General features: G+C 38.7%; 1 protein-coding gene across 1 annotated transcript in view; it reads left to right on the forward strand.

The window, feature by feature from the left end:
- Positions 1–12,343, forward strand: part of PTPRK (protein tyrosine phosphatase, receptor type K) — a 791,004-nt gene that overhangs the window by 733,588 nt on the left and 45,073 nt on the right. Inside the window, exon 15 of the mRNA XM_019520302.1 lies at positions 10,082–10,220. Within this exon, the coding sequence (XP_019375847.1) occupies positions 10,082–10,220 (139 nt within the window). The remainder of the gene's footprint in view (positions 1–10,081; positions 10,221–12,343) is intronic.

Below are 12,343 nucleotides of genomic sequence, written 5' to 3' on the forward strand. Positions count from 1 at the left end.
CTGGGGAGCTGCAGGGGTGCAGTGGGCTCTCACCCACGTGTCTCTCGCTGCTCCAGAGCCTAACTGGGGCTTTTTTTGCTGTTGGCAGGCCCTTTTAAACTGCACGCATGCGCAGTGGGCCTGCGGTGAGGGAAAGCTGCTCTCAGGCAAGGGGGGGCCCTGCCCAGGATTTGGGGGGCCCTGCCCTACTGGAAGGGAACTGGTGAGTACCCCCCTCCTACATTTTTCTCCCTGGGGGGCTGGGCCAAGTAGGGGCCTGGGCAGGGCTTGGTGAATGATGCTGCTCTTCACATGGATTTATCTCCATTAACAAGGGTTTTTCTCTGATATCATCCATGCAGGTCACGAGTCAGTTTCAGACAGTAGCTGTAATTATCATTAGTAGTTTCACAACTGTTACTTGCTTAACTACACCATATTCTTAAAATGCATTTTATCTTGGGTCCTTCTCTTGGCTTGTGTTTTTCTGTTTTTATTGTGTTTTCTGCATCCATCCTCGATGTAGATAATAATCTTCTGTTTGATGTAAAATAGCTCCTCCTGTGTTGTAGTAGCTGAATAGAAGCTCTTTGGGTTTATGAAGCAGTGTATAATGAAGAAAATTCTTTGGGTTTGAGCTTCTGTGACGGAGGATTGTTAAACTTTCTTTGCGTTCTTCATTATAACTGCATACATAATTTTTCATGGACTATAGCAACATTGGAATGCCTAGGCCAAGGTATTTCTTATGCCAGTAAAATTTTGCTTGTAATTTTTATAGGTGTTTTAAATTGGTTGAAGTTATTCATCGAACATTATTTTCCATAAAAATAGCAAGAATGGAGCTGGAGGCATTTGAGAGTAATAACAGTTTTGTTCTGTATTTATCTTCTGTGCATCTGTATGAACAATAATTATTATAATGTATTTCTGAATTAAATTTAATTCCTTGTGTACCATAATGTGTTGTTTTCTGTGAAGTGGAAAGACACTTAAACAGTTTCTATTTTATATACTTGATACAAAATTGTTTCATGATAAACTTTGTGGATTTTCTGATCTTCAGGGGGTTTTAATTTGAGCTGTGTTGTTGAATTGTTAATTCTGGGCAAACAAGTCATATACAAATTGCTGCTAAATACCTGAGGAACCTATTCTAAGCAGTGTATGTGTTTGTGAGTGTGTGTGAATGCACAGCTGAATTTTAATGATTAACTAACATTCACTTTTATTTACAATGGAAGGCTTAAAGTTTGGTATTCTTTTAGTTAAATAGCTTTGTTTTTCACATCAAATTTGGCAGGTGATTAGCTCATAATATGCTGCAATTACCCACATTCTGTTTTGCAAAGGTTAAAGCATGCTTTTTTAAAAAGGTATTACTGTAGTCATTGTACACTTTTCATGAAAATTCTTGTCATGACTTGAGCATGTTGTCTTTCCGTTTGGGGGCACCCCTCATAGTGACCTGGCTGGCAGTAATAGTCCATAGGATCAGTGAGCTACAAACTGATGAATCTTTAGAAGGTTTTGACCTGATGGATCATGGTGTCTTCAAAAGACCGTTATGCTTAGCAGTATGGTTTTTATGAAACCAAGGACAATATCATAGGAAAGTCTTCTGTTACAGATTTGTGTTGCAATAATAATCGAGGCTACAGCTTGCAAAACTATATGTGTATGTGTGTGTGTGTGTGTGTGTGTGTGTGTGGGTGTGTGTGTGTGTGTGTGTGGGTGTGTGTGTGTGTGTGTGTGGGTGTGTGTGTGTGTGTGTGTGGGTGTGTGTGTGTGTGTGTGTGGGTGTGTGTGTGTGTGTGTGTGGGTGTGTGTGTGTGTGTGTGTGGGTGTGTGTGTGTGTGTGTGTGGGTGTGTGTGTGTGTGTGTGTGGGTGTGTGTGTGTGTGTGTGTGGGTGTGTGTGTGTGTGTGTGTGGGTGTGTGTGTGTGTGTGTGTGGGTGTGTGTGTGTGTGTATGTATGTATATATGTGTATATATATAGGACCTTTCATCTTTTTAAGAACTGTTGGTTTATACTTTCAGTGCTCATGTTAATTTGGCAGGTGATTGATGTTATTCAATGCTATCAAGCCTTGCCTTCAAAAGCATACTTTGACTTTAGCTATTTTAGAGCATATCTAGTAAAATGGGATTCATATTGCTCCTTGGATTTGAAACTTGGCTAATGAATGCTTACCATGTAATGGCACTAGTGTTATCCAGAATATATGATTTTCAAAGTCTCAAAAGGTAAGTCTGACCTGGCAAGCGGTTTGCATGCACAATTTCTCTTGACTTCTATGGGAGCTCCACAGGTTAAGTTTCTAGAGATTGAGCTCTAAACTGATGATAAACAGATCTACCTTTGACAATTGCTGTGACTTTTATCATGACTCTAATGTTATTTGGTAATTTTCTTAATGCCCCACTTCCTGAAGTCATGAATATGTGAGAGCCTCCAGGTTTTTTCTTTTTTCCTCTTGCAACACATTTCTAACCTTCATAGTTTGGGAAAAAGAGCTTAAAACCAGAACTTGAGTAAATGTAAGAAACTTAGAAAACAGTTAATAACAAGAATCTAGGCTTATTGTACTTGTTCACCTGGGTTTTTTAAATCTCATTTATCCTAAAGCTGTCTCATGATTTTGGGAAGGGCCTGATTTTTTTTAATGTAGGGCTTGTGATGTTCATTCGTAGGACACGCTCCTACTGGATAAGCTGATGTGTAGTTTTAAACATTGCATGTTGCGGTAGTACTGGACACAGGAATGCCAGGGGAAAGGGCAATGCTAATTGGCTTGACAACATTGTGGCTGCTACTGTGCTGTCCCAGAAGTAATACCACTGGTATCTGGTGACACACCAAAACATTGCATCCATATGTATTCAAAACTCTCCCCTACAGCATGCTTCCTGAGCTGGGACAGGAGTATTTGTTGCCCATCTTTGTAGGGATGCAGTTGAAACAATAGATCAGTACTGATCGTAACAATAGATCAGTACTGATCGTAACAATAGATCAGTACTGATCGTACCCATCTAATGCAGATCAACAGGATTGTTGCTGGAAAAGTATATCCTCAGTACTGTTCCTAGTCTGCAGTTATTTCACTCCACCCATTTGAGGAGTTGGACAGATGGTCCTTTTTCATGCAGTACATCTCAATGTTAATTCTCATATGTCAAGAGTTGACTGAAATTCATTGAAATTTCTGTTGTCAGAATTATCATCATAACATTTTTGCTTCCCTCATAACATTACAGCTAAGTACAGAAAGTTAAAAAGCCTGAGGCAGAATCAGTTCAGTCTTTGCGGGTTAGTCCAAGCTGCATAGAGTAAACCAATAAGCAAGTGAATAAGCATTCATTTTTGATTCCAGAAATGCAGCCACACGCCTGCAGTGACCCGGGCCAAAAGCCGGGAGCTAGACTCAGGGGCTACAGCATGCCTCCCTGCTTGGCTGGAGCAGACAGCTTGGGCCAAAACTAGCCTGCCCACCCTGCATGAAGGATTTGCAGGGCAGGTGCAAAACTTCCTGGGATGGTGGGGGTCTGTGAATTAACTTGAATCTGGAGGGGATCTGGGACAGAAGTTCAACAAACTAACATAAATCAGTTAAGTCTGGTACTACATCCATCCAGGCTTATCTTAAACTATTTTTGGCCGTTTTGGCTAGGGACAGATATACAAAAAGCTGGAGCCTGAATATGTTCAATCTTTGCAAGTTAGTGTAACCTGCAGAGATTGAAACAATTTGCAAGTGGATAGATGTTCACTTTTGATTCAGGAAATGCAGGCACGTGACTGCAGTGGCTCAGGCTAGAAGCCAGGGGGTGCTAAACTGAGCCCTCCCTTCCCTTCTATAATGCTGAGCTGAGAAGGGGCATGACAAGGCCATGGCAGGATGTTATGATTAGGGAGGGGTATAAACCCCCACCCTGGCCTGCACCATCCCAGCTAGGGTGTGTCTGGAGGGGGAGTGGGAAGTGGCCCTCATCAGGCTTTCCCCACTCCCCCTCGCCCCACTCTCTGCTCAAGGGGTGGGAGTGTTGCCAGACCCTGGATCCTAGCTAGCACTCTCAGGCAAGGGGTGGGGCAGAGAAGGGAGGACTGCTTATGTGGACTGCATATATCTGTTGATGATACTGAGCTTTTCAGTCTCCCTCTTCCTGCTTCTTCATAATCTGCAGCAAACTGACAGGCACTGCATTCATTGCAAACCAGGTCATTTCTCACCTCTCAGCAAGACAGCAGCCAGCAGGGAGCTTATCAGACCATCGAGAAAACAAAGCCTCTCTCATTAGTTCAAGCTCTTCTTAAACAGCTTTTTGCAAAGCATTTTTAAGGAAGAATGGAAGAACATGTTCCTTGGGAGAGGAACCTTTTTTGTGGGGAATGTAAAAATGTTCTGGAGATCGGAAATAGGATGCAACTTCTTCAATTAAAAAATGGGGTGTCAAAACCAGTTCTGCCTTCCTTTGTGGTAGCCTAGCTATGCCAGAAATGAATATAACCTATTGAAAATTATATGCTGGAATTGCCAGATGGTTCTCCATCACATGGTATGGTAATATAAGTTGTCTGTTACGAAATACCATATTTTCTTACAACAACATACCCCACAAAGAAAGCACACACTTTGTTATTAGAAGGCAGATTGTAGAAAAGAAAGTTGTTTTCCAGAGTCATGGCCAGCTCTGTGTGACAGAGTAAGTCCTTCTGGAAATACAGAGTGTCCAGGAAGTGAGGCATCAAGAACTGTGATACCACACTTTCTAGACACTGTTTCCAGGAGGAATTGCCCTGTCATGCGAGGTTAGGCCCCAACACCTTGCAAAGGGCAGCTGCAGGATTATTAGCTCTTTCCTGTAAGAATTTCATTCTGTAACCACTCACCACTGTAAATAAAATCTTGTTTCCATATCACACACCTCATGAAGATCCTATCATCAGCTCATTTGCTGCATTGGTCATAAACTACAATGCTCAGCCAACAGCTATGGCTGTCAGAGGGTCAACACAGGACTCTCCACCATTTCAGTTTGCTAAACCAATATAAGCAGCTGCATGGACAGTGTCTCCAGAAGTGCTCCTTTCCCAGTGAATAAAACAGGCTCCCCACTTAAAATAGGCACCCCAATTTATTTGAGGGTGGGGGAGGGGCTGATTTTGAGAGAAAAAGTTCTATGTGATAAGACAGTATATAATAATGCATATGACTGGGTACATAGCCTTTAGAAAAAAAAAAAAACTATGTAATGTTAGACCCAGCTTAACTCTGCATTATATATTTGCAGATCTTGGCCCCTTTTCATGGAAATGGGTGGCCTGTTACTTCCATGGCAACGTCCCTGTGTGGAAGTTTGCATTTAGAGACTAGGCCTTGTGCTAGAGAAAATGTCCTGCGTTATTACCCCTACACTCTGCCATCTGAAGCTAACAAAAAATTGGCCTAAAGCTGTTCACATTTTAGTAGCACCATCCATTAAAAAGGTAGTCATGGGTTGAAGAAACCCTAGAGAGCTGTCTGTCTCTTAGGGGTCCAGGAAGCAAGTTATAAATCTGCAGTGTTTGCCTTTACTTGGGATGCTTACATCACTATTTCAGAAAAGTCATGGGACCCTGAGATCTTTTCTCTGAAGCTCCCACAGGTATAGGGCTACAGGTGTAGGGGCTCTGCATCTCTTTCCCTGTAGTCCCTAAAAAAATTTAAAGGGTTAGATCAGGGAAAAGGGCAGCACTTTAGATAGAATGGGGATCACAAACAGATAGTTCAAATTATATGGTCTCTTCTAGGCTACTTCTACATGGAGCTGCAAAGGAACAGCAGGGAGCTGTAACTGGTAGTTATTTCTCAGTTTCACCTTATTTTCCCCTTTCCTGCTCAGTAGCCATGTAGGAGAGAGAAGCCAGTTGTTGCTGGGGGCAAAATCAATTGAATTCCTCTGCTCTCAGGCCCTTGTTCCTCCTCATATAGCAGTAAGGATGGTTTTGACACTTCAAAGCAAGGCTCAGAGATCACATTTTCAGTTCATAATAAAATGCAAATTTTCTCGTGAATACATTTGCCTAGAAGGGTGGCAGCTTGGAATCCTGAGAGCAACAGGATGGCTACACCTACACCCTAGTGAATTCCTTACTGCTCCAAGATATGCTTGTGCCGTCATCATCAATAAATCTTACTGAAAAAGAATTGGAAGGAGATGAAATAATGTGGCATTCTTCTTTTCCCGACACTCTCTCCTGCTGGTATTTCCACAAACACAAAAAATCCTATAATCCTCCAGACAGATGAATGCTTTCCTAGTGTCTCACTCACCCAGGAAAATCTAAAAAAATGCACTAATGTTCAGGCAGGTTTCTCCACTGTTTGGCAGCCTAGACTCTTTTCATGCCAGTATAGTCATTCACATGTTCTCAACAGATGGAGCCACAAAGGACTTTACCCAGTAGTAGGGTTAAAGGTTTTTAAAGATTTTTCTTACTGTTAACTTTTGGCAAGGTAGCAGCATGCTGATAGAAACAGACTGGTCTTTCTAATCCAATGGTTAACATGTAGAGCAGGACAGTCTGAAAGGCATTCCTTTCTCACAGAACCCCCTCTCTCCAAAGTGAATTGACTTATTACCTGAGTTAGACAGAATATCAGTTCTGTCTAAGGTCCCCTCCCTCCATACTTGATGAATATATTCCACCTTTTTGTTTTCATTAAAATTAAGTTTTAGCATGCTGTGTAACAATCAGGTACCGTAGGACAATTTTTCTTCATCAGGCATGTCCCGCCTTGTGCTTGATACATATTTGCACTTTAATGCTTGGTACAAAGTGGTATAAACCAAAAAATAACATGCAAACAAGGTATAACATAACAAAAGAGCCCTTGCAGCAGCTCATAAAACAATTTCTCCTCCAGCACAGTGTAGGGAAGCTCAGCATAAAATGCAGTGAGTTTTAGGGAGTAAAACCACCAGGTTAAGAGTTCATATATAAAATCTTGTGCAGAATCTCTGGATTTAAAGCTGGCTTTCAGAGGGCTGTCTTTTCACTAAATATTGCCATGTGAACAGACGTCTTTGCAAAATCCTAACTGCCTTTTCTACTTGAACAATTTTGTTTGGATGAGATACTAAAATGTAATTATTTTTTTCCATCACCATCTTCTTAGTAAAGAGCAGGTGAGTAGATTTTATGCCTAGTCTCGTAAATTTTCTGACAATTTTGCAAGGCTGCATGTAAATTCTCAGCTACAGAAGGAAAGAGAATACAAAAAGCAAGAGCTGTGTACTATAACTGAATTATTTTCCCATCACGTCATTACATTATTAAAGTATAGACCATACAGTCCCATTTTGTAATGGGTGTTAAATTTTGAGGTGCTTTATTAAGTATATGATACACTTAGTTTAAAAAAAAATCATCAAAGGGGTTTAGGTTATCAGACATTTGTAAGGGGAAAAAAGAATTCTGTCCATGCATCTTTGTACAGGGAAAATCCACCAGCCAATGCATATTTCGCCATAATTTTGAGAGCTGCTTCACTCTTAGTAAAATATATTCCTGCTTACCCGTGAGTTCAAGGGATTGTTCACAAAAGCAAAAAGAATAGAATTTTGCTTAATTGTTACAAGGCAAAATAAAAATCTGGATTCCAGAGCTGATAATTAGTGTAACCTCAGAGGGAAAAAATACTAATAGAGCTGTTACAAGAGGGCTTGGGGCATAAGAATCAATTGTGAATGTAATCACTTACTGCAAGTACCATAGTTCAAATTAAAGGGGAAATCTAGTGCATGCACCAGTTTATCCCACAAGCTCTCACCATCAAGTCTTCTGTGTATGTAGTCATTCATCTTAAAAAAGAAATTGCAGTTCCCCCCAACCCTATCAGAAACCAAGCAGGAAAACAATTCCAGTTCTTCAGTGTCTTATGCGAATAAGTCTTACTTTAAGCAAATAAACCCACTAAAATCAACAGGAATGTTGTATTAATAAAGATCACAAAGTCAGTCCTAAAATGTGCAGTAACACATACAATGTACACTGACTTTTTTATATGCATACTAAAATAAAGGCAAAAAGTGGTTAGACAACACATACACAGCCTAGTAATTAGAAGAATCATTTTTACTAAATGCACTATAATACCAAAAGTTTCTCTTTCAAATTAATGTATTTTTTCCAACTAATATATGAAAACAAATATTAGGACTAGATATAAAAATGGGAATGTTAAAATCTGGAGCCAAGGAGGTTACATATATTCAACGGTTTGATTAGTTTTTTTGCCATGTTAAGAAAATACAAGGGACAAGATTTGTATTATGAAAGATTCGCATTCTAATGTTCCAATATTTACAACTCACCAAAAGCAAACATGAGTTTATGTATCTAGGCTTGGTACATGCCTAGGATGGTACGTATTTAGAGTTTTTTATTTTGCTTTTAAATAAATTTTTACTTGCTGGGATACAGAAAAATCAATTCTAATGAAGAAAAACAATATGGGATATAAGATAAAAAACATTATGTAGAAGATTATAGATAGATATGAAAAAGCAATATGAATCATGGCAGGATAATGTGAAAATACTGGTTTAACACAAGGTTTCCTAACCAGGGTGCTGCCAGTTCCTTCCAAGGGTCAGGATTTAAGTGATCACTTCTCTTCTCTCTTGGTGCTGGGCACCCCAACATCCTGCAGACAGGTAGGGCCTGCAGCTGCTCTTCATTGCCCGGCAGCTCCTGTGCCAGGCCCCATAGTCCCACCATTATGCTGTGCTGTGCTTGTGTGCACAGACCAGTGAGCAGCCATGGAGCTGCGGAGTTGCATTTTTCCACCTGGTTCATTTCCCATCCCTCCCTTACACCTCACGTGTTCCCAGGGCTAGCGGGAGTAATGAAAGCAGCAGCCAATACATGTGTTCAGTCCATCCAATTATACTGTTTAAACTTGTGCGTCTAAGTGGGCGTGGAAATAGATTTCTACCCACAGAACAGGTCCATTGCATCTATGGCTGTGTGTGCTGTAGTAGAAAAGCACTGTAACATGCTCGGCATTTCAAGTGAGAAGGATGATCCTTGGGTTTGAAGGACTCTGGGACTCCAGACATATAGGTTCTGTTCCTGGCTTCGTCACAGGATTCCCATGTGAGGATCCATGCATAAGAATAAAGGGAAAAAGGTTGTTAGTGCACTCATTCTAGAGACCTCGACAGGCTTCATGTATGACTGTGGATGAATTGCTTAATGTTAGTACCTCTGTTCTCTGCAGGTCTATTCATAGTATCTGATGAAGTGGGCTGTTGCCTACAAAAGCTTATGTCTTTGTGAACAAGCCTAAGAAGTTCTATCCTGCCATGACTTAATGTCTCTTTACCTGTGTTCCTCATCACTGATTCAGAAACGTGTTGTGAGGGTAGATGCATTAAAAAAATGGTTAGGAAATCAGATGCTGTGGAGATGTGACCACATAAGGGAGGCAGGAATTTAGAACAGCATGTAGGGAAGAGACACGAGTGAGAGACCCCTACATTCAAAATCACAGATCAAAATAATTGTGCTGAAGATTGGAGATTTGATTACTTATTCAAGAAATTAGGTCCAACTCTTATAAAATATTTCTTTTGACGTTTTTGTATAATAGTGTAAAATATAAAGGCAAGAGTAATAGCTGGTGTAAACTGAGCTTGCGAGTGTGTGGAAATTATGACATGGAACATACAAGATCTTGAATGCTCATTTGTAGGCATGGCTTTGGATTTTTAATACTTTTAAATAGTTGTTAAGAAAGTAAGAACAAGCTTATGTATCTGGCAGGACTCCATTTAGCACCATTCTGCATTTGTTTGGAAATCCATGTGAATGCATATATTGTGTGTACTATAATTTATACATTTTATACACATGCAGGTCACACATTTCTGTGATGCATACATAGGCACGTGTGTGTGTCATGTGGACATGCATGTAAGTACTATCCACATAGAAGGTGCCTTTGTATGGAATTAAAAATATACAAAATTGCCAGCAGGGAAATTACAGTTAACAAAAATTGCTGTCGGTAGTCATTATATACTTTAAGTAACTTCTTTCTGGATTCATTTAGCAGCAGCAACAGAGGAACCAGAAGTGATTCCAGATCCAGCCAAGCAGACAGACCGAGTGGTGAAAATAGCAGGAATAAGTGCTGGAATTCTGGTATTCATCCTCCTCCTCCTAGTTGTCATACTAATTGTCAAAAAAAGGTAAGAACTTTTAAACTGTCCTGACCCCTCCTTTTTCCTTTAGAATGAGTAATCTAGGAAAAAACTAACTAAAATAAAAGCCATTCCTTCACAGGGCATTTCAATTTGTGAGGACCAGTAACTCAAAATATATTCTCAGCATTTAAGTGGTTTCTACATATTCCACCTTTATTACTATGCCGTTTTTATTCTGAATCTTGAGATGTGTAATATATGATGCGAGTTTGGGGATCTAATAGCGGCATATATTCTCATTGTTATTCCTTCCCAGGTAGTCATAATTGTAAAGCTGTAGAAGTATGCAGGAGTATATAAAAATGAAAGTAACTGAAATTCATGGATCCTTATTTACTTTCTGCACCTTCCATATTGCCAACTTCTATATGTATTTGATTCCACATACAGTTCTTATGAATTATTTGTATCCATATATTGCCCAACTTTTCTTTCAAAATAATGTAAATATTTTATACTTTTGGCTATGTTCATTTAAATCTAGAGAACATTTTTTTAAAATGACATTATAGCACTATTATATTATTTAGTGAGTTCTGAGTGCACATTTTTAATGGATTAATCTGAATGAACTTCAGGGTGTTTTTTTGTTTTATTTTGTTTTGTTTCTTTAAGTATTGTCTTCAGAAAATAACCAATAGTGCCATCTTCTGGAACTGTAAAAGGATAATGAAGCACAAGATTAATTTCATTTAATGTGTCCTTCAAGTATTTACATTTGCATTTTTTTAAACAGCGTTTAAATTTCCATTAGTTGCAACTCTTTTAACCTGGCATAAAATTACATAATCTAGTTCTATAAAATCCTAGTTCTAACGTTTTAGCTACTAATAAAAACAATGAGATCTGTCTTTTTCCTTACCCCTTTATTACTCCAGCCCCAACCCCTTTTAGAATGTGCAATCCAGTTTGTTTTGTTCAAAATGAGACCTTTGTTTTCCAAAGGTTTGTGCATTTCAGTCTTTTTCTTTCTTTTTTTTTTCTAGGATTCATACTAAAGAATATATTTGTAAATGTTGCATATGTTAAACTGAAATTAAGTTTTCTATTTTTTTTAAAGTAGAAAAACCTTAAAGTTGTTCCTAAGATCATACTATATGTTATAATTACTGGTTTCCATTAGATTTTTTTTTAATTTATTGCCTCTTTACAATTACCCCCTGGAGATATATAACTTGGAGAAGAAACGTCTGCATTAGAAACATTAGGTATGCTTACAGTGTTCTGTGTTAGTTAGCTACATATGTGATTTTCCCAAAAGTGCTTTTAATTTTCTCTGTTGTCTGCCTCTGTGGTTGAGAACTAACACATATGCAAAAGACCAAGTCATAATATTTGAAAAATAAATAAAATCTGATTATTTAAGCAATAATAGGTTTTTAGCTTTCATCAAGGAACTATGTTTGATTTAGCCATCAGAAGATATATTGGGGTGAGGCGGGGAATCTTCTTTTCACCCTTTGTTACAGTGGTCCCTTCATATTTGATACAAGATTGTTTGACTGGGTCCACATAATATATCATCAGTCACTTCCAGATGGGACTGACTAATCTTGTGGGTAAGAAAAAACAAAGAACTTCAGGGGTGCGTGCAAATATTTGTTAGCAAACTGGTTCAGTTTTACATTGAGAATTCTCCTAAGATCATGCTTTTGTTAGTTGTCAAATGAGTTTTAATTCCTGATGCATCAATTTAATAATGTCAGTACAATTATATTTTTTTTAACTCCCCTCCCCTCCATCACCCTATGAAACCCTGCAGGCAGTAACTTGTTAGAAGTTCTACTTGATCATGTCTAGAAATACATAATACATCCAAACTCCTTTTCTATTTTGTATTCAAAATAGGTGGGAAAATTAACCTATTTAATGAATCTTTAATGTTTGGTAATTTTTTATGATGATAGTTTAATTGGTTGTCTACTGAATATATAATAGGTCATAAAAGCTGAAATTTTATCATTCTACTTATTATATGGTGAGAGGATTTTTAATCACATGTCTAAAATGCTTTCATTTCCATCAAAAAAATAGGACGTCCTTTGAAAATCAAAACAGATCTTCCAAAGACATCAGTCAGTTCATTGTGAAAATATCACAACCTTGTC

The sequence above is a fragment of the Gavialis gangeticus genome, unplaced genomic scaffold (genome assembly GCF_001723915.1).
Source record: "Gavialis gangeticus isolate Ggan-Ray unplaced genomic scaffold, GavGan_comp1, whole genome shotgun sequence".
Taxonomy (NCBI): domain Eukaryota; kingdom Metazoa; phylum Chordata; order Crocodylia; family Gavialidae; genus Gavialis; species Gavialis gangeticus.